General features: G+C 40.1%; 1 protein-coding gene across 3 annotated transcripts in view; it reads right to left on the minus strand.

Moving 5' to 3' along the window:
* Slc12a6 (solute carrier family 12 member 6) overlaps positions 1-20,253 on the minus strand; it is an 80,084-nt gene that overhangs the window by 8,550 nt on the left and 51,281 nt on the right. For all 3 annotated transcript variants that reach the window (XM_051183789.1, XM_051183788.1, XM_051183791.1), the window contains 16 exons: positions 19,397-19,491; positions 18,055-18,186; positions 16,822-16,968; positions 15,692-15,746; positions 15,093-15,223; positions 13,770-14,011; positions 11,040-11,254; positions 8,928-9,086; positions 8,659-8,757; positions 8,347-8,404; positions 6,388-6,562; positions 6,033-6,151; positions 4,049-4,147; positions 2,455-2,574; positions 1,490-1,594; positions 950-1,118 (listed from right to left, as the gene is read on the minus strand). In XM_051183789.1, coding sequence (XP_051039746.1) covers positions 950-1,118; positions 1,490-1,594; positions 2,455-2,574; positions 4,049-4,147; positions 6,033-6,151; positions 6,388-6,562; positions 8,347-8,404; positions 8,659-8,757; positions 8,928-9,086; positions 11,040-11,254; positions 13,770-14,011; positions 15,093-15,223; positions 15,692-15,746; positions 16,822-16,968; positions 18,055-18,186; positions 19,397-19,491 — 2,120 coding nt within the window. The remainder of the gene's footprint in view (positions 1-949; positions 1,119-1,489; positions 1,595-2,454; positions 2,575-4,048; positions 4,148-6,032; positions 6,152-6,387; positions 6,563-8,346; positions 8,405-8,658; positions 8,758-8,927; positions 9,087-11,039; positions 11,255-13,769; positions 14,012-15,092; positions 15,224-15,691; positions 15,747-16,821; positions 16,969-18,054; positions 18,187-19,396; positions 19,492-20,253) is intronic.

The following is a 20,253-nucleotide window of genomic DNA, read 5'->3' on the forward strand; positions in this document are numbered from 1 at the left end:
CAAGATTCTCTGAACTCCACTTGCTATTCACACAGTACTTCAAATGAAATCCAGTATGAACACTGAAATCCAGCTGAGATTAGTCCAATCACTGACATAATTGGGGAAAATGCTTCTTTCTCAAAGCACAAGAACTTGCTCAACAAAGCTAGTGAGAAGGAGAAAACAGTTTTCTTGATACCACACAGAAGGTGGTAAAAAGAAAAGTCGCCTTTGCCACCACTGTCATCAGACTTAGGAACCTTCTCTGGGGTCAAACATAAACATTCACGATTTGCAGTCTAACTGGAAATGATGCTTACTGGTAATCTCTTGGGTGATGCTTTAAATTAGAAGAAGGGGCACCCACTCTGTCTCCTTCTGTTTGGGGGAATATGACTGTTCAAATGCCAGCACTGGGTCAGAGGCCTAGGCCACACAGGGAAAGGAATAACTTCAAAATCTGGGGGCTTCCTGCTTATTTGAACTTAGCTTATAGCTTTGTGACATAAAGTTGGTAAACCTTATGGTCAAAGTCATTCAATAAGCACTTATGCACATACATTCTTTTAAACTGATTTTTTTTTACATCTATTATACCATTCAAATGCTTTATCATCCTCGTGATTTCCTCAGAAATCTCTTATTGAGGTACATACAGAAAAGCTGTTTTGTTTTGTTTTGTGAGACAGGGTTCTGGCACTCACTGTGTAGATGAGGCTAGCCTTAAACTCACAGAGATCTATCTATCCACCTCAACATCCCAAGTGCTGAACCTCACCAGGCTCAGAAACATATATTTAAGTAAATATAGAAACAGAAGGACATTCCAGCTTTTACTGTGCATTAATGTGAAAGGTTCACCATTTGGGCAGAGAGCCAGCACACTTTCTGAGAGCAATGCCAGCCTTCTCATAGGTTGCTAAAGCACACAATGCTTGAGCTGTAAGTCAGCAGACCATAGCCTTACCTGCTCTGCAGCCAGAGCTTCTCCATAGTTCTCTAGGAAGTTCCCCACAATGACAGAGCCCACAATAGTGAGTCCTTTTCCTGCCTTGAGCTGGGAGGCAAAGGTGAGGAGGCGAGGGTGCTTGACGTGTAAGTCTTCATCCAGCTTCAGCAGTACAAGCAACTGCGGCCTGTGCAGAGGCGAAGGAGCAGACACTTAGGTGTGGGAAACAGATGGCAACTCCATCCTTTACCCCAGGAGGTCTTCACAAAGCATTTAACTTGATAGAAGGATGGAACCAGAGGGATGGTAAATGAGGGTTCTTTGTTATTTCAAATGTTCTCAGTATTGTCTGAAGTTGACTAGTCTTCAAAGAATAACAACCAACAATAAATAGGTAACAATAAGTAAGGCAGCAAGGTTTTGGGATAGTTCAAAACTATCAAGTTTTGACTTGAGCCAGTTCCCTGAGCCACATAATTTCTTTATCTGGTGATGAAGAAAGCACACTGTGTGTGTGAGCTATGTGCAAACACCACTAAGCTCTGCCAACTGCTTTACCTCCAGTTTTTAGTGTGAGGAGGCCCTTCCTCTAGGCGGAGCAAAGCGAAGCGAGCCGCACTGAGGGACAGCCCACGGATACCATCGCCCCATTCTTTCTCAGCCCTGGGAGAAAAGGAGAAAAGAGGCACAGTCAGCTTCTACTACAATGAATACAAGTAAAACCACAAAAGCCAGGTTTTAATGAATCTAACAGTAAAATATGTGCAAGGTAGAAGACTGAAACTCATGGGTGTGGTTTATCTACTGTCCCTTACTAGCAGGTGAGACTGACCACCCACAACACAGGCTGGCAGGGTTACTCACTTAATCCCCTACCCATCGTGTATCTATTCAAAAGCAACTATGTGGAATGTCAATTCAGATTAAGAAATTACTTGTAATTGTGATTTTGAAAATAATGAAAAAGTCTAAGGAAATCTTCTGAGATAGAATATAATTTATTTCCATTTTTGGAAGTTGTTTGAGGTTTTAGTTGTTTTGACTTTATTCAGGATTAATAGCAATCCCTTGCTTGAAAAGTTTAGCAAAAATGTTTACATTTGTGTCATACTTTTAAAAGTTTATTTATGTATATGCATCTTTGTGTAGATATGCTCATGCATGTTCAGGTGTCTCTAGAGGCCAAAATAGGTGTTGGCTCCTCTGAGAATGGAGTTGCAGGTAGGTGTGAGCTGCCTCATGGGTTCTTGTCACCAAACTCTCTTAATTGCTGAGTCATCATCTCTCCATCCCTGAATGACTTTGTGTGCGTGTGTGTGTGTGTGTGTGTGTGTGTGTGTGTGTGTGTGTGTGTGTGTGAGAGAGAGAGAGAGAGAGAGAGAGAGAGACAGAGAGAGAACTTGTTTTCAATCTTCCTGCCTCAGCTTCCTGAGTACCGTGACTACAAGTGTGTGCCACCATGCGTGGCCAAACCAGCCATTCTTGAGCTTTTCAGCAGTGATCAAGGTAAAGTTCATACTTACCCTTGGTACTCAATGTACTTGTAGATCATGCCAGCTATTACCATAGCTACAATGGCATAATACCAGGAAGAAATGAACATCAGAGCTAGACAGATACTCATTCCCATGAAAGAGAGGGCCCTAGAAAATGATAAACAAAAATGTAAATCAAGAAGTATCTTTCTAAGCAGCAAGGAAAAGACACCAGTTCTAGGAAATGCTTTCTGGACTAAGGTGAGGACTGGAAATTTAAATTTCCAGTCACTAACAGACAGAACTTATGTTAAATACAATGAAAATAATCATTTTTTAAAAAATCATATGCCTTAGAAGCTGTGGCAGTGGCTCTAGCCTTGCACCTGCAGGCAGGCCATTTACCACTGAGCGTTCACACCCAGCCCACTCAGGGTGAACCCTGTGCCTTCTGTAACACAGTGTGCTTCCTGCTGCCAGACAATAGTAAACATAAAGAGGGGTGCTACGGTGTTTCAGCCCCAAGGACAATTAATACTTATCTGGAAAAGCAGGGGTTGAACACAGTCATGAATCTAGAATGTGATGTTGAATTTTCTCATGTTAGTATTCCTAACATTTTTATGGGCATTTAATTCCCCATAAATGCTTAGTCCACTGGTGAGAAGCTATGTGAGCTTTTTATAGCACATAAGATGGACTGGTAGAGGGTGACTGTCTTGAGCAAATAAATTATGTAGACAATGTATTACTGAAGCCCTTTTGTGCACAGACTCACCTCTCTAGCCCTATGGTGAATGTTAAAGTATGAACAGAAGAATTGATAATTTGGAGATTAACATATGACAACAAAAATGTTCACTGAAAACTTCTGACTAATGTTAAAGCTAGGAGGAGGACGGGAGGGGTTAAGAACGGTTCCAGGCACACATTTTTGCTACATAAATGTCAAACACTGGTAAGTGAAGCCAGAGGAGGAATAAGGAAAGTTAGAAAACAAGAGCATAGCAGCAGGCACACACATGAACAGAAAAACCTACATGATTAAATGAACACAGGAAAGAGATGGTATAGTGGTTAAAAACCTTGGCTGGCTCCTTTAGGACAGTACTACAGCTTTTCATTGAGAGCTTTACTATGTACCAGCACTGCACTGCATTACTTCCTGTTATGAATTAGTAAAATGAGATTTCATAAGGTTATTATGTTTTCATGCAGATTACAGGGCTATAAAGTACCAAGGTGAATGAAAGACTTGTGTTACCTAACTTCACAGCTCTCACTCCTAATCACTTAATGAAATTCTGGTAAATGTGAGAATGAAAACTGATGAGAACACAAAAGTGGAGGTAAGGAGGGATGAAATCCAATGCTCAGCTAGGAGAACAGGAAAGTAGATATGTAAAGAGAAGGTTTGAACCTTAAAAATGAGGCAGCTGGTAAATAAGCACTTTATGGTTCTGTGGATGTTGTAAGTTATTATAAAGTGATATATACAGTTATGAAAGAATAGGAAAGAAGAAATTCAAGTGACAACTGAACTTAGTTAAAATAGTATGGAATGGCTGCCAATTAAAAAACTATATTTGGAACCAGAATATACTTGATTTCTAGAAAGATGAGGAACAAGATCAAGACTTACCAGTGATAGTAGCGGAATCGGGGCCTCCAGTTGGGGGTTCGGAGTAATGTTTGCAAGGCACATGCCAAGTTCACAAAGAGGTAACACATGAGAAAAAACCTTGAGGAAGGAGGACAGTAAGAGGGATTACTATAAAATGATTCTGGGACGGCTACTTTAAATGATTGGAGGCCTCTGTGCTACTAAACCCTATTTATAGACTACCAACCATTTATCAAACAGAAAGTAAAGAAACTCAAAAACCTTTTCTTGTAACCCTGTTCATCTTCATAAGTTCTATCTTTTGGCTGATGCCCAAAAATCATTCTTCTTTTTAAAAACTAACTTCTAAAGTGTATGGGTGTTTTCCTGTGTCTGTGTCTATGCACCATGTGTGCTCCCAGCATATGGAGGCCAGAAGAGGGTACCAAGTTCCCTGGGACTAGAATTACAGACAATTGTGAGCAGCCATATAGGTGTTTGGAGTTGAACTCAGGTCCTCTGGAAGAGCAGTCAGTGCTCTTCACCACTAAACCATCTCTCCAGGCTGGCACAACCATTCTTTACCAGATGTTCAGGGACTAATCCATGTTTCTGCTTCCTTAGTAATCCTCCCCCAACACTCACCTATCAAGCTCTATGATTCTGCCTGTTTCAAACTCCCCAAACGTCTTTCTTTTTTCACCCTAGTTCAGGAATCACTTCTTTTTTTCCCCCATTTCCAGCAATATTGTCTTCTTCTAGTCCCTCCCCCCACACCACATTTTATTTAGACCAGACTGGCCTCAAATTCACAAAGATCCGTCTGCCTCTGCCTCCTGTGCTGAAATGAAAAAGGTGTTTGCCACCACATTAAGTAAAGATTTATTTACTTTTATGTGTGGGGGGTGTTTTGCCTAAAGACATGTATATGCCACACACTGTGTGTTTAGTGACTGCAGAGGCCAGAAGAGGGCACCGAGTCCCTGTAACTGCAGACTAACAAACACTCTTTTTTGCTGCGAAAATATCTAGTTGCCCTTCAAGATACAAGTGTCACTTCGACAGGAATCATCCCTGTTTCATGGCACCCACTGCTTGCCTTTACCATTTTTCATTCACTGAACTATGTGGGGAAATTCTTGGTTTCTTTGTCTACTATTCCTCGAGACCATGTGCCTTATACATCTTTATATTCTCAGCTAGTTACAGTGTCAGGAGACAGCAAATCATCTGTAAGTCACAGGTGGATGAATAGAGTCCAACAGTGAAGTCAATGGCTAATGATTCGTAAAATAAAGGCAGGGGCTGAAGGATGTACTTCATAGGCAGATGTATTTCGTAGAGAGCATGCCTGCTGCATACAAGGCCCTGGGTTCAAATGGCAGCATTACCAAAAAAAAAAAAAAAAAAAAAAAAGGAACAAACAGGAAGAAAAGGAGATGAATAACTTTAGAATTTATATAGGTAGGACACCTCCCCTCCATAAAATCACGGTGATTTATAAAAGTTAACCTTACATAGAAGTTCTCCAGAGTATTTTCTCTCTCTCTCTTCTCCCCTCTCTCCTCTGTCCCTTCTCCCCTTCGTCCCCTCTCCCTCTCTCTCTCCCCCTCTCCCCCCCCCTCAGGGCTGTTCTGGAACTCATTGAGATCTGCCTACCTCTGCCACCTGAGAGCTGGGGTTAAAGGCATGTGACACCACCTCCCAAGGAGTATTTTAAGGAGTGTGTGTGTGTGTGTGTGTTCATATGAGATCAGAAGTGTAAGTCTCCCCAGAGCTAGCCTAATAGGTGGCTGTAAACGATCTGACATGGATGCTAGGAACTGAGCTTAAGTCCTCTGGAAGACCCAGGACATAGTGTTACCCATTCAGACATCTCTCCAGCCCCATCTCAGGAATAAGTTTTAAAGGTTAGTCAAGTCTGAGTTTAGTCAATTCTGTCATCATCACTACTTTTATATGACGATGAAAATAATGCTATAATCATTAGCATCCATACTTGAAGAGAGTAAGCAAATCTTACATGGAAAGAATTGGGGCCACGAGATCCAAGGAGGCGATGAGAATTCCCAGCTCCGCTATGGCAGCAGTTAGAAGTAAGGCCCAGGTAGGTTCCCCATTGGCTTTGCTGTGACCAAAAACCTGTGCACACGAGAGGAAATGTCAGGCACACGGGTACTGACCCAGTGTGCCAGTTTCAGATATCTGATAAATAAGAACAACTTCACAGAAATCACATATAAACACATACAAAGGATTTGGAGGGCCTTACACTAAAACTCTACATTCATGTCCCAATTCTTAAGCTGAAAGAGAAAACATTTTTTTTTTCATGAAACTTGGGAAAAGAGAAGAGGGCACAACAAAGTGTCACTCACCCTAAGGAATGGTATGATGTTATCCTTAGCAATAGCCTGTAGCAGCCTAGGTGCACCTGTGAGGCTCTGAAGTCCAGCTCCACATGTTGAAAAGAAGGAGCCAATAACAATCACCCAAGGGGATGGCCAAGATAAGGTGCCTACAACCAAATTACCTTTCACAGCATCCCCAAATCTGGGAAAGAAACAGTGAAAAATTAGGGTGACAATCACTAGTGAATTCTTCTGGCTTATAAATTTTACAGATGCAAACTGAAGTAAACATGAATACTAAAACATATAAAGGTACATAGCTTTCATAAAAGGGCACTCACAGCAGGCATTATGGCACATACCTGTAACCTCAGCCCTCAGGAAGCTGGGGCAGGAGGATTATGAATATGGGCTAGACAAGGCTATATTTTGAGTTCAAGACCAGCTCAGGATGCATAGCAAGACCCTGTCTAAAAAGAAATTACTGGGTTGGGCACAAACATTTCTGCTGAACATAGCCAGAAGTGAAACTGCTAAGACACAGGTATAGACATGTGCAATGTTAGGAAATAGTGACCGGTAATTGTTCAAACTAGAAATGAATAAGTTCTATATATGTATAAATTTACCACTGTTCCCTTCCAATAAAATAGTACAGCTGAGACACTATGCCTTATACATACAAACCTACACACATTTTGTACCTATATTCTTCAACAACATTTATAAAAGCTTGTGCTAGAATCCCTGTCTATCAGGAATCCTAGAGCTCAACCAAGGGAATGTAATATGAAAATAAGTAGCTACAATACAGTGTGGTAAGTGCAACACCACAGTATGTTCAAATATAGTGGGGAGATGAAAGGAGGAGGGATTCTATTTTGGGGGTGAAGATGAAAAACTACAGGAGTGAAGATTTTTGGCTTAGTCTTAAGAAGAATGAAGTGAGTCTTCCTAGTAGGAATAACCAACAGAAGCAAAGGAAACAACATAGACAAAGGTGTACAGAAAGAGCATTGTGGTGGTGGTATGGAAGAAGGTGGTAAAACTCAAAAGGACATTATTATGTGATTATAAAGAGAAAAACGTTGAAGCCCAGTATGGATCAATGTGACCACTGAACAGTGGAAAGTAGACAGAGAAAAGACTTGGGTGATGGGTGAAAATGAGGAAAACACCTAGGCTAGGACAATACCCAGATTCCTTTGTGACAGGGAGTGAAGTGAGGGTATTAACTAGTTTCTGGGAGAGATCTGTCACAAACATCTCACAAAGCATATCTGACAAAAGAAGCAGTAAATGCTAAGTAGTCTTCATGAAGGAAATCAGTGTCCCACTTCCATTTAGAATGGCACGTGTGAGTGGACAGCTGCTGCTCTCTAGAGCGGATGCCAGAGACACTACGCAGTTCCGCTTGTCCTGCTCTACTTTCCTACAGCATTCCAGCAGTGCTTGGTGTACAGGAAGAGTACTTAGTATTTAGACAACTTCACAGCTTAGACATAACACTAGTTATGTCTTATATAATAGCATTTCTCCTTATTATTTAATAATCATTTACTGCTTGAGGAAGGAGGACTACTTAATCCTATAACTCTGATGTTAGCTTGAGGAACATTGCAAAAGAAAAAATAATCACAAAATATTTTATCTTATCATAGGCTGAATTATGCACATATATTTTAATCTTGTTTTTAAAACTTTTTTATTGCTTGGATCAAATCTAGAAGCTCAGTGTTCTATATTTCTCTGTATGTTTGATGCACACACACACACATACTTTCCTGTCTTTCATTCATTATATATGAGATACAAATGTCCACGTGTGTATATGTATATATACATACACATACATTTTAGCTCAATACATAACTTTCTATTTTATTAGTTATGACTGACACCTTGGCCCGGTTTGAGATTATATCTGTGTGATACTATGCTGAGTGACCAGATTTCAAGGAAGACAGACATGGTTGTTATACTTACTTGTCTCTGAGAACAACTCCTTCAATACATGCACCAAAAAGGACAACATTGCTTAAATCTGTTATGCTGAGAGTCAAGGAGACTGTTATCCTTTACCTTTATACAGTAACTACACTCAGGGTGATTCTTTTATTATATAGTGAGTTGCTAAATTCATTAATCTTATAAAATCCTTCTTTAATGATGCTTATGAAACAAGACAACTATCTAGCAAGTGAGGCAGTGATAAGAGATGACATTATTATTATTAGATAAAAGTACTGATCCTCTTAGTTCTACTGCATGATTCCATCACCATAACTCAAAGGATACACACGAAGGATGTGGTCAGGATGGCAAGGACAGTTCCAATGGGAATGGACTTCTGAGCATCTTTCAGATCTCCAGATCTGTTTGACCCAGCCATGATACCTAGTGAGGGGAAACACCAAGTTAACTTGGCTCTCTGGGCACTTTGATGCTCATACTGAGACAGAAGATGGGGACAAACTTAGAACCCTGAGGATGTAAGTCTATACCCTAAGAAAAAAATGTGCTCAGTGTGGCTGATGGCTTCTGAAACCCAACAGTCACCCCCTTACCTGTGACAGAAGGAAAGAAGATCCCCACCAGAAGAGTGAAGGAGGTGGTGATGTCAGCAAGGACATATTCATGGTTTAAGCTGCCCAAGACATCGGATGACCTGGCTGATGGCTTTTCAATGATCTCACCCTTTGGTAAATAATTACTCCAAAGGTTTTCTGCAAAGGGGTGAGGAGTTGGGTGGGTAGGAAGAAAGAGGATACAAGGAAATAAGCAATATGGAAGCAATGTAAGTACATGATTTCTTACCCAAACAACATTCAATCAGAGACCCCCACAGTACTTATTACAATTACTATACTGGAGACTTACCCAAGAGACTTTTACATGCTAGGCAAGTACTGTACCTACCTCTGCCTCGGTCCCTTGGGATAGTTTTCAAAGCCATTGTTTCTTCAACATGAACATATGTTGTAAAAATATAACCAATGTTATTTCTCATTTGTTCAATTTTATAAAATGCTTTGGCATAATAAATGTAGTTAACTCTTCTAATACAAATTAGTAAAAGTAGACTAAATTAAATGCCCCATAAAGCCTATTTTTAAATTAGTTACCAAGTATAAAGTCTATTTTTAAAACAATTAGTATCAAAGCAGTTTTTAACCTCTTAGTATGAACTTGCTTAATGGGCAAAGAAATTTGTGAACAAAACATTTAAGATGGACGTCATTTAAGAAAAGAATTTCAGAAATTTAGCTGAGCTAGGAAAAACTTGTGACATTAAAACAGTTCTATTTTAGCTATCACTGCAGGAAGACGACTGGGAATTTTTCAAGAATACATTGAGTCCGATAAGAAGGCAAATCCCCATAGTTGTCAGGAGCTTGTCAGGAGCTTGAAGCAGAGGGAGTTGCTGTAAACCTAGGAGTTGGCTGTTAGCATCAAGAACATTGCAAAATAAAAGTATTTTATCTTACCCTAAAATAAAAGTATTTTATCTTACCCTAGGCTAAAAAGTCTGCCTCTGTCCTCAGAAGAAGGCAAATTTAAGAGATGTACTCTGGAAGGGAGCTCTAAACACAGATAATTTCACTGAAAGAAAAGCAGAAATATGCTGACTATGGTGGTGTGTGCCTATAATCCTCCCAGTACTCAGGAGGCTGTGGCATAGGGAATGAGTTTAAGATCATCCATGAATACACAGGGATCCAGGCCATGTCCAACAGAAGAGTTTTAGACAGCAGGCTGGGTCCAGTTCAGTAGTAGAGAACATGGTGCTTGTCAGACACAACTGGCTTCAACCTTTACCACTGCAATCACAGTCATCGCCATTTAGGTCTAGGTCATTGATACTAGTGGAGAAGCTATTGCCTGTGTTTCCTAAATGGACATGCTGTGGTTGTCAAATTGCCTTCTAAAAAACTATGTATATTCTTATATATGAGTGATATTGTCAGCCGTGGTCAGGGAAATTTCTTTTTTACCATAGGCAGTGGTAACTGTGGAGGTTCATTAACGACTGGTCAAAGTGATAAGAATAACTGCTTAATGTTTAGTCATAAAAATATCTATGTTACCCCCTTCAAGGCTTAGGGAACACTGTGGGAAAGGGGACTGGAAGAACAGAAAATCCAGAGGAAGACAGGGAATGATACAGAATGTTGACTTGTGATGTGGCCCTTGCATGCTTGAACTCACAGCAGCTCTGATTACCTGCACAAGATCTTCATAAGGAAGGCTCTATCAATATCCTGTCCTATTAGGAATGGGGCACCCACAAGACCCCACCCATCCCTCAGGCTTTACACCCAGCTGATGGTTGATGTGGGAGAGACATTTTTCTTTAGTCCTGTAGCCATTGTAAGGGGACCATACTGCTATAAACAACACATCGCTCATGAACCTATAAGCAATTCTAAACAAGTGAGAGTAGGGGGTATGTGTTGATATGATCAAAACATATAATATGCATATATAAAGTATGAAAATGAACATAGTCACACATAATATATTATAGGAAAATGCAAAAAAAGAGACAAAAAAAAAAAAAAAGAAAGAAAGAAAAGAAAAGAAAGAAAGAAAGAATCCAAGAGGGGAAAGCCTATTCCCCCACTGTCCTTAAAGAAAAAACAACACAAAACCAAAGGAGTCTAATTAAACTAACTTACCAGTAATGATACCACTAGCCAGCCCAGGAATGCCTTGGATTGAGGTGACATTATTGTGAACAAAGTACTCATCACAGGTGGCATTAAAAAACTGACTTGAGTTACAGAAGAATCCCCATAACTTTGATGGCATTGTCATGTTGTTAATGTCCTTAGTCTTAGAGCAAACATCAAGGTGTCTTGATGAAAGGGTGCGGTTGCCCAGCATGCAGACCCTAAAGCAAAGCAAACAGAGAACAGAAGATCAGGAAGGGAAAAAAAGAACAGAGAAAACCAAGTCTTAAAGAGGAAAAGCAGGTTAGTAAAGGAGAAAAACGATCCCATTTCTCAGAGATTCTACTGCTATGGGTAGGAAAGGACAAGCAATACTGACCAGCACTGTGAATCATGGTGACTTGCATTTTCTGCCAGTATAATCCTCACAGATCTCACAATATTTTAACATTTATCTTATGTGGCTGGAGGCACTGAGGTTTACAGAGAGATTCAATAGTCTGCCCAAGATCAAGGTCATACAAATGATAGATATAGGTGATATTCAAACATAAGGACTGTACAAAGAAACTATACTGAATTATCTTCCAAACATATTTGGCTATTCATCCATTTTTAGGCTAGAAAGAATCCTACAGGGGCTAGGGTGATGGCTCAATGGTGTTCAAGTGCTTGCCATAGAAGCATGAGGTCCTGAGTTCAGATCTCTAGCACACACACAAAAAGCCTGGCATGGCCATACATGCCTGTCATCTCAGCACTGGGAATAGGGGCAGGTGAGGAGGACAGGCAGAAAGGCTGGGTTTGTTGGCCCACTATCATAGCTGAACAATGCAAAAAATGGTGAGCTTCAAGTTTAGCTCTGGAGACTCAGGGAATGAGACAGAGAGCAACAGAGCAGGAAGCCTGATACATTCTGGTCTCCACAAGCAAACATGAGAACACCCTGCCACCGCCACCATCATCAAATTCCAGAGTACCTCTGCTTTTAGTTTTATAAAAAATGCCCCAATGCTCATATTTTCATTTGTTTGTTTTCTTTCAAGGCAGAGGAAGAAAGAGGGGGAGATGGAGGGAACGAGAGAAAGTCAGAAGTGAAAGGAGAAGAGGCTTTACATTCCTAAGAGCTTTGGAACTGCCTGTCCTACTGAGCTTGACTAGACTGAAAAGGCACATCCCTCTATGGCCCAAGACAAAACTGTTTCTGACTTTAAGCCCAGAGGAAATTTAAGGATAATACAAACATTAACTGCAGAGTATTTTTTCTTCTACCCGGAGACACAAACAAGGATAGAGTAATAGACCCACAGTAAAATACTTCTGAGGGCAAACAAAACAAGGTTTAGAATCTGCAGTGTGTTCATACATACATAATGAACCACATATCTATTACATGCTTCAACAACTCTTAACAATCCCTAGTTTTGTTTCACGGTTCCCCTACAGTTTTGTTTTTTTTATTAACATATTATGCTGGAAGTTTTAAAAACAAAATATCATGTGTTGTGATTTTTTTTCCCCAACCAAACAGAAGTGGAGAAGCCCCAAAGGGAAACCTGAAGCAAAATGGAATTTCCCCAGTTGAGATACAGCTAAAATGTTGCAGCTAAAACTTTTATGACACTGAAAAGGAAAAGGATCTTTAATTATTTTATGGCCAAGTAAGTAAAATGAAAGCTTACGATGGAATCTCTTATTGACATCACATAGAAGCATTACCAAATAGCAGTCAGGAAATCACAAAGCTAATGTTCTTGCTCTACCATTAGTTGACTTTGGGAAAATTGTTGTTGTTTTGTTTTTTGTTTTTTGTGAAAAAAACTCATAGGACCAATAAATTTGATCCCCAGCTGATCCATATGACTTCAAAACCAACTTCTGTAACAAGATTAGAAATAATTGAGTGCCAACCAGCCTTGGTGTCACAAGTCAAAGGGAAAGTAGGTCACTGTGTGAGTGAAGGCTCTGCACAAATCCATCAATTCACTACTGCACAGCTTATGGCCTGTAATGTCCTCTACACAGAGATATATATATGTGATATGACATTCATTTCCCTTTATTTTATACCTAGTAACTTTTAGCAGTTATGGTACCAAGCAAGAATAAAGAAAGTAATTAAACAAATTAGGTAATTCTTTTTTTTAAAAGACGTGTTTAATATGTGGGTGTTTTAAAAAGACTTATTTAATATTGTCTACATGTGTGTCTGTGCACCAGTTGTGTGCCTGAAGCCTATAGAGGCCTGAAGAATGCACCAGATCCCCTGGAACTAGAGGTGTGAGCCTCCATGTATATACTAGAAATTGAAGCCAGCTCCTCTGGAAGATCATCCAGTGCTCATAGCCATAGAGTTCTCTCTCTAGACCGATACTCTAGAATTCTTTTGAATTGGTTTTTATTTTAAAAGGCAATTGAACATTTAAATGCCATATAAATGTAGCTGCTCATAATGACTATGACTGTAAAGTCCTTCATAGATGGCTCACATAAACACAATCACTATGAGGGTGGGGGGGGGGGGAGAACCTAAATAGCTACATCTTAATGATGGCTACAGCTGCTAGGTCTACACTTCAGAAGTGAGGAAGGGGTTAACAGGACAGTTTGTCAGGAAGTGTCATGCTGGGACACTGGGCCAATAGGGAAATCACTCCATGAAATTCATGAAATTCACATCACCAGATACTGTCACTGACTACCCAATGATGACTAGGTGAAAACATAGGCACATACGGGAAATGTGGTGGAGCAAAGGAAGACTTGATGGCACCAGCGTAGATAGCCAAAATAGACACAATTACACAGGCCAGGAAAAGTGAGGCAAACTTGTTCACATAGCGTACGCCGATGAATACCACTAAGACCATGAGGACCAAGAAGGCTGTGCCATAGACACGCATGTTATTTAGCATGGCTGCTGATTCCTTGAGTGCATCGTCACTGCGAAAGATGGCAGCTCGAGGGACAATATACACCTGTTAGAAAAAAGAAAGGAGCAGAGAAGAAGCGATGTCATGAGAAACAACCAAGTAGAGAAACTTTAACAGTTTATGTTGCTTTTATTATGAAGGAAAACAAAGCTGAAACAAAAAGTGATGAAAACAATTTTTATCCTTTCTTCTTTTTTTTTTTTTTTTTTTTTTTTTTTTTTTTTTTTTAAAGAAAGGGTCATTATGTAGCCCTAGTTGGCCTGGAACTCAAAGAAATCCACCTGCCTCTCTCTCCCAAGTACTGAGATTAAAGTTATGTACCACACAAGGCTGGAAATTAACCACATTTTTATTTGGCTCTAGAATGTCTATAGAAATGTTATTTCATGGATTATTTTTGTTTTCTAATTACTACTGTGAATATCTACATTCCCAAATAGGACAAAAATTGATTTTATTTAAAAGATTATAGAAAATATTTATGAGTAGAGAATGAAAACCTTTTCACTGGGATAAAGTTATCAAAAAGAGAGGTTGGGATACAGCTCAGCCAGTGACATGCTTTGCTGTACAAGAATTAGTACTTGAGTTGGATCCCCAGGACTTATGTAAAAAGCCAGGCACATTGGTATATGCTTGTGATCTTAGCATTGGGAAGGTGAAGACATGAGGATACCCAGGGCTGACTGGCCAGCCAGATGGAGGTGGTGAACCCCGTCCCACAAAAGACTCCGTCTCATGAAACAAACTGGATGTCTCCCGAAGAACAGCAGGTGAGGAACCAGCTTGCTCTCTGGCCTCTACACACATGGATTCAGCACACCAAAACACATACATGTATGATATAAACAAACGAGCTTTGTTTTACTTTCCTACGTTGACATAGGTCTTTTCTACCTAGATATGAACTCCCTGGTCGAGGTGATAGAGTTGCGAACAATCAGACAGCAGGGAAAGGAAAGGCAGGTGAAGGACACTTCAGCCTTCCTGCCTCAGAGTCATGGTAAGAGCACAGTCATAGCAGTCATCACCTGACTGGCTGCCGCACCTCATCTCAGGAACTAATATCTAAGGATCAAACCTACAGAGCTTCTAGATTATAGATCGTAATTAATTCATCACTTACCAGAAAAATTTCAATGGCACCAAGGATATACATGGCTGCTGCAAATGTGGTGCCAAGATAAAAGCAGAGGCCAACAGCCCCACCAAACTCTGGGCCCAGGGCCCGGGAAATCATGAAGTATGAGCCCCCAGCTACAAGACAAAACAGATGCGAACAGAATAAAATGAGGGGATCACTAAGATGATTGTAAACAAGTCATAAGTAGTAATTAAAAAATATGTGCAAAAGATATTTGGGAAACTCTGAATGTAACAAAGTGGATATGCTAATGGGAATATGATGTACCCAATACTCTACGTTTTGTCACTATTAGGAAAAATTAGAGTATTTCCTACAGAAATATGGTAGTCTAATAAAATATGTTTTATAAGCTAAGAATGTGGCTGAAATTAAAGCATTGTAGTCTAAAAATAATGAGATTTCAAAGATAGCATCCTGAAGTCAAACAGAATTTGTTTCTATGGCTTCTAGAAGATGACACTGTTACAGTACATTGTGAACAACAGAATAAACACACTGAGTTTCTTTGGACTTTATACCTCCTGCATTACAGTGATTAATCACTGATAATCCCTGAAACTCACACTTGGGTTACTGACCTGGCACCACTCCGTTAGTGGCAATGGCACTCATGGAGATGGCAGTCAACATTGTCTGTAGAGAGAAAGAAGAATTTTATTACTGGGTAGAGCTGACATTTCTGTACTTTCCCATGTGTGGACTTTGGAGCATTTACAAACATTTAACTCTACCTACTTTTATAAAGAGTTGCTGTGAAACATCCAAAAGGAACAGCTAGGGAGACAACACTGGAAAGAAGGCTGGACTCAAATAATACAGATAAGAAAGAGAACTACCAGAACAAATGTAAAACATTACCTAGTAACACAGTACATAAAGGTCTTCATGGAGGCATAGTGACTAGCTAGTAGGCTGCTGTGGTACAAATGAGAGGTAAAATCTACAGCGTAGGGAGGAAAGGTTACATATGAAGTATCTCAGAACAGATTGGCTGTGGTAAATGGCAACCAAGGAGTCAAATACAGCCTTGAACCTTCAAGCTTGAGATACTGGGAGTGGGGAAGGCAGTGCCATTAAGTTATTAACAACATAGGTTAGGTCTGCTTAACCTGTGTGGTTAGTACTCAGCTGAGCATGATGCATACAGAGGATACCATGTTTAGCAAAACAAGGGACAGTAAACTCATGGACAGGGATGGGATATATAAAAATGAGCAATTTAAATTAAAGGATGATGAGAATGTGTTGAGAAAGTGAGAGAAGAGCTGAAAACAACTGAGGAATTTCTGGGGACTACAAAAGAAAGGAGACTTTAAAGTGAACCAAACAAAATCCAGAGTCCCCTCACCTCCCCAGGTGCTGTCAATTTTATTTTCCAGTACATTTGAGAATAGGGCATACATTTTCTAATGTTCTTCTATTACAACATCAGTGTTTTCAAGCCAAATTATCCATACTTTTGAATTATTTGAAGACCCTCATTTTGTTTATTTCCAAAAATCTAGGACACCATATACTACATAGGAAATAATGGATAATGGGTGCTGAATGAAAATCCTTTAGATTTTTAAGATCAAAATTCTCTGTCCTGTTGGGATCATGAGTCTCTATGTATTTTCTGTTCTTGCTCCCCAGGAAGCCATGTGCATATACTCTGGGCAGTGAGACACCCCAGGTGAGCTCTAGGAGCCATTGTAGGAGGACTTACACAGCAGCAGCAGATAAGCACAATCGCAAAGGCCTGGAGAACTCCAGCGGTACCCACCACCCAGGTAAGACGCAGAAAGAGGATCACTCCAAAAATATTTTGTAGACATGGGAGGTAGACACCCATGAAAGTACCCATTTGAGGGCTCTGGAAATAAAAATGTAAGACAGAAGGAAATATAGTTAGCCATAAAAGATGCTCAGATTTACCACATTAATCTCAAAGAACACACACGAAGTTTAAGCAATACCTTCAAAGGTCTCTTAGTAAAGTTCATCACTGTATTTCCATTATCATTACACATTTGTAATTTAGGTGAGTTCCCACATTTTCACTATTCCCAAGCAATGGACCACTCAACAATCTCAAAATGTCTGTTCTTCAAGATTGATAAATTTTTATTCTCATTTAAAAACAGAACAACTTGTGGAAATTCTTGAGAATTAGGTACAAATTCTTCACAATAGTTGGTAAATGAAGCAGATGGGGAAAGTAAAAACTTTAAGGCCATTTAGTCACCTTTGCAAAAGGCTGAACTAACTATGTGATTGATATACTTTTATTGTAAGAACAGTAGCAGAAAAAAAAAACAACTCCCCCAAAACAACAAACAAACAAACAAAAAATTTCTAACAGCTACGGGGTATCATTATCATGGTGGATGCCTATGATTCTAGCACCTGGGAGGCTGAGGCAGGAGGACTCAAAGTCCAAGGCTAGCCTATGCTATATCTGAGACACCATCTCAAAAACAAAACAAAACCCAAAACAAACAACCCCTTTCTACCAGGCAGATGGCATCGGAGACTGGGTTGAGATCTTCCTGCCCACTGATGTGCTAACCATCTCCCACTGACATGGCTAACTTCCTCACTTGGACAGTTTCTGTCATATCAGAAACATCAGAGGACTTTCTCTGTCTGACCTACCAGAGCATCAAACCCTTCCAGCAGACTCTTGCCAGTCTCATTCCTTTTAACTGTATAAGTTCTTGGTCAAGCCTTACTTACACTGAAGATGCTATATGCTTTAACAAGAGTTTCAACAGCTTAGGGACTGGCTTCCCACATGAAGCTAGGGTAGTGTATATTCTGTATGGGCCATGCTGCCAATGCTCAGAATCGTACTGGGTATATCAAGTTTATTACAGTTAACACGGACTAATGCCCAGTGCATGTCTTCATCTCTTATATGTGGGTCTGTTTTTATTTGTCCTGTATTCTGAGGCCTCACCTTGGTAGGTTTCTTTTTTCCCTCAGTGATGTTCTCTGCCTCTTCATGTTCCTTTGCTCCCTGTGTCAGGTTAGTATAGTTGGCCATGCGGTTGAGGAGAGACGACACCTTTGGTCTGGTGTCCATTTCTTCCTATAAAGTCAGAAATAATTTATGAAGGATACTGAAATTCAGCAATTAAATAAACTTTGCACCAGGAAACGGAAAATAAATGATAAAATACTTCACAGGTAAACATTTTAAGAAAATGTTTCTTCAGTGAGACAACTTGTTCCTGATATTAGAAAGACTACACAGAACTGAGCGTACAGCTCGGTGGGAGTGGCTGCCTACATGTGCAAGGTAAAATCACTACACTTAAACATGGCAACAAGTTAAGGTAGGATACTAGGTTTCATTAAGTTTCTTTTTTTTCATACAAATGGTAATTATACTTTTGTTTTAACCTGTTCCCCTCCTTCCGACTCCCTTACAGGCCAGGTCCTGATGGGGGATGCCCTTCTGAATGCTGTGAATATGTTTCTCTTATTGGTTGATGAATAAAGCTGTTTTGGTTAATGGACAGGCAGTATGTAGCCAGGCAGGAAGAATAGGCAGATTAGGAGAATTCTAATTCTCCTAATTAGAGGGCATCATCAGAGAGACACCATGTAGCTACAGGGAAGGTAGGACACCTAGACATTCTCTGGTAAGCCAAGATCATGAAGAGATACATAGATTAATAGGTTAATAATTAAGAGAGAGCTAGCCAATAAGAAACCTGAGCCATCAACCAAATAGTTTATAATTAATATAAGCCTCTGTGTGTTTATTTGGGACTAAATGGCTAGGGGACTGGGTGGGACAGAAACTTCTGTCCTCAAGGTTCCTTCTGCCCTCATTTGTCTTCTTTGCTTTCATGTTACGGGCAATCTATTATCCTCTGTCTTCACTTATCTGCCCCCTTAACATCTCTCCTTCATTCTCACAGTTGGCCTTATCCTCTCTCTCTTTACACACACACACACACACACACACACACACACACACACACACGGAAAAATGCACTATTCAGTATTTGTCTTAATTTGCATAACAGTAATTTTCATTCCAAACATTTTCCTGCAAATGGGAGATGACTTTGTATTTCCCAAGAGTGATGAGAATTTCACTGTGTGGGCTGTAAAGATGGCTCAGTAGGTAAGAGTACTTGCTGCTTTCCCAGAGGCCCAACCAAGTTCAGTTCCCAGTACCCACATGGGGAGGCTCACAACCACCTGTAACTCCATCCCCAGGGAGTTATGAGGGAAAATATGAGCCCTCTTCTACTCCCCCACTGACACATACATAATTAAAATATTACCTCAAAGAGTGCCAGATTTTTATCAAAATACTCATCTCCTTCTTCATAGTTGGAATTGTTGAGATAAGCATTTCGAGCTTTCTTACGTCCGTCATCTGAAAAAGAGAAGCAAATATTGGCTTTTCATCAGTACTGAGACACCAGCACCAATAACTATGTTGCCTCTGTGGTTAACAGAGACCAGTTCAGATTCAAGTTTAGCCACAGTGGTAGACCTCAGTTAGCACTGTTTAGAGAATGTAATGTTTTTCTAGCAGGAACAAAAGCAAAAGCAAAGAAATCAACATAAAGAATTCCTTTTTTTTTTTTTTTTTTTTGATAGCGTTACTCTGTGTAACAGCCCTGGCTGTCCTGGAATTCCCTTTGTAGACCATGCTGGCCTTGAACTCACAGAGATTTGTTTGCCTCTGCCTCCTGGGTGTAGGGATTAGAGATGTGTGCCACCACAGCCCAGCAGAATTCCTTTTCTGAATACAGAAATCTCTGGAGACAACAGAGGGCCTACCCTTAAGCTTACTCACAAATAAATAAACACACAGTATTTCTTTCTTGGTGTGTTATGCTACTTTAGATGTAGGTGGGCTACTTTATAAACTGTTACTGCTGATAATGGAAAGAAAAGCTATTTCCAGGGCTTTCTGACATTAAAAATTTATTGTGCATGTGTGATGTGTGTATTGTCACAGTGTACATGTGGAGGTCAGAGGACAACTTGCACATTTGGTTCTCTCCTTCTACCTTTGTAAGAGTTCAAGGGATGAAACTCAGGTTGCCAGGCTTGCATGCCAAGTGCCTGCTGAGCTATCTTGCTGACCTCATTTCTGATGCTGTCAATTATATCAGGTGACTTAATCTAT

This window comes from Phodopus roborovskii, unplaced genomic scaffold (assembly GCF_943737965.1).
Source record: "Phodopus roborovskii unplaced genomic scaffold, PHOROB, whole genome shotgun sequence".
Taxonomy (NCBI): domain Eukaryota; kingdom Metazoa; phylum Chordata; class Mammalia; order Rodentia; family Cricetidae; genus Phodopus; species Phodopus roborovskii.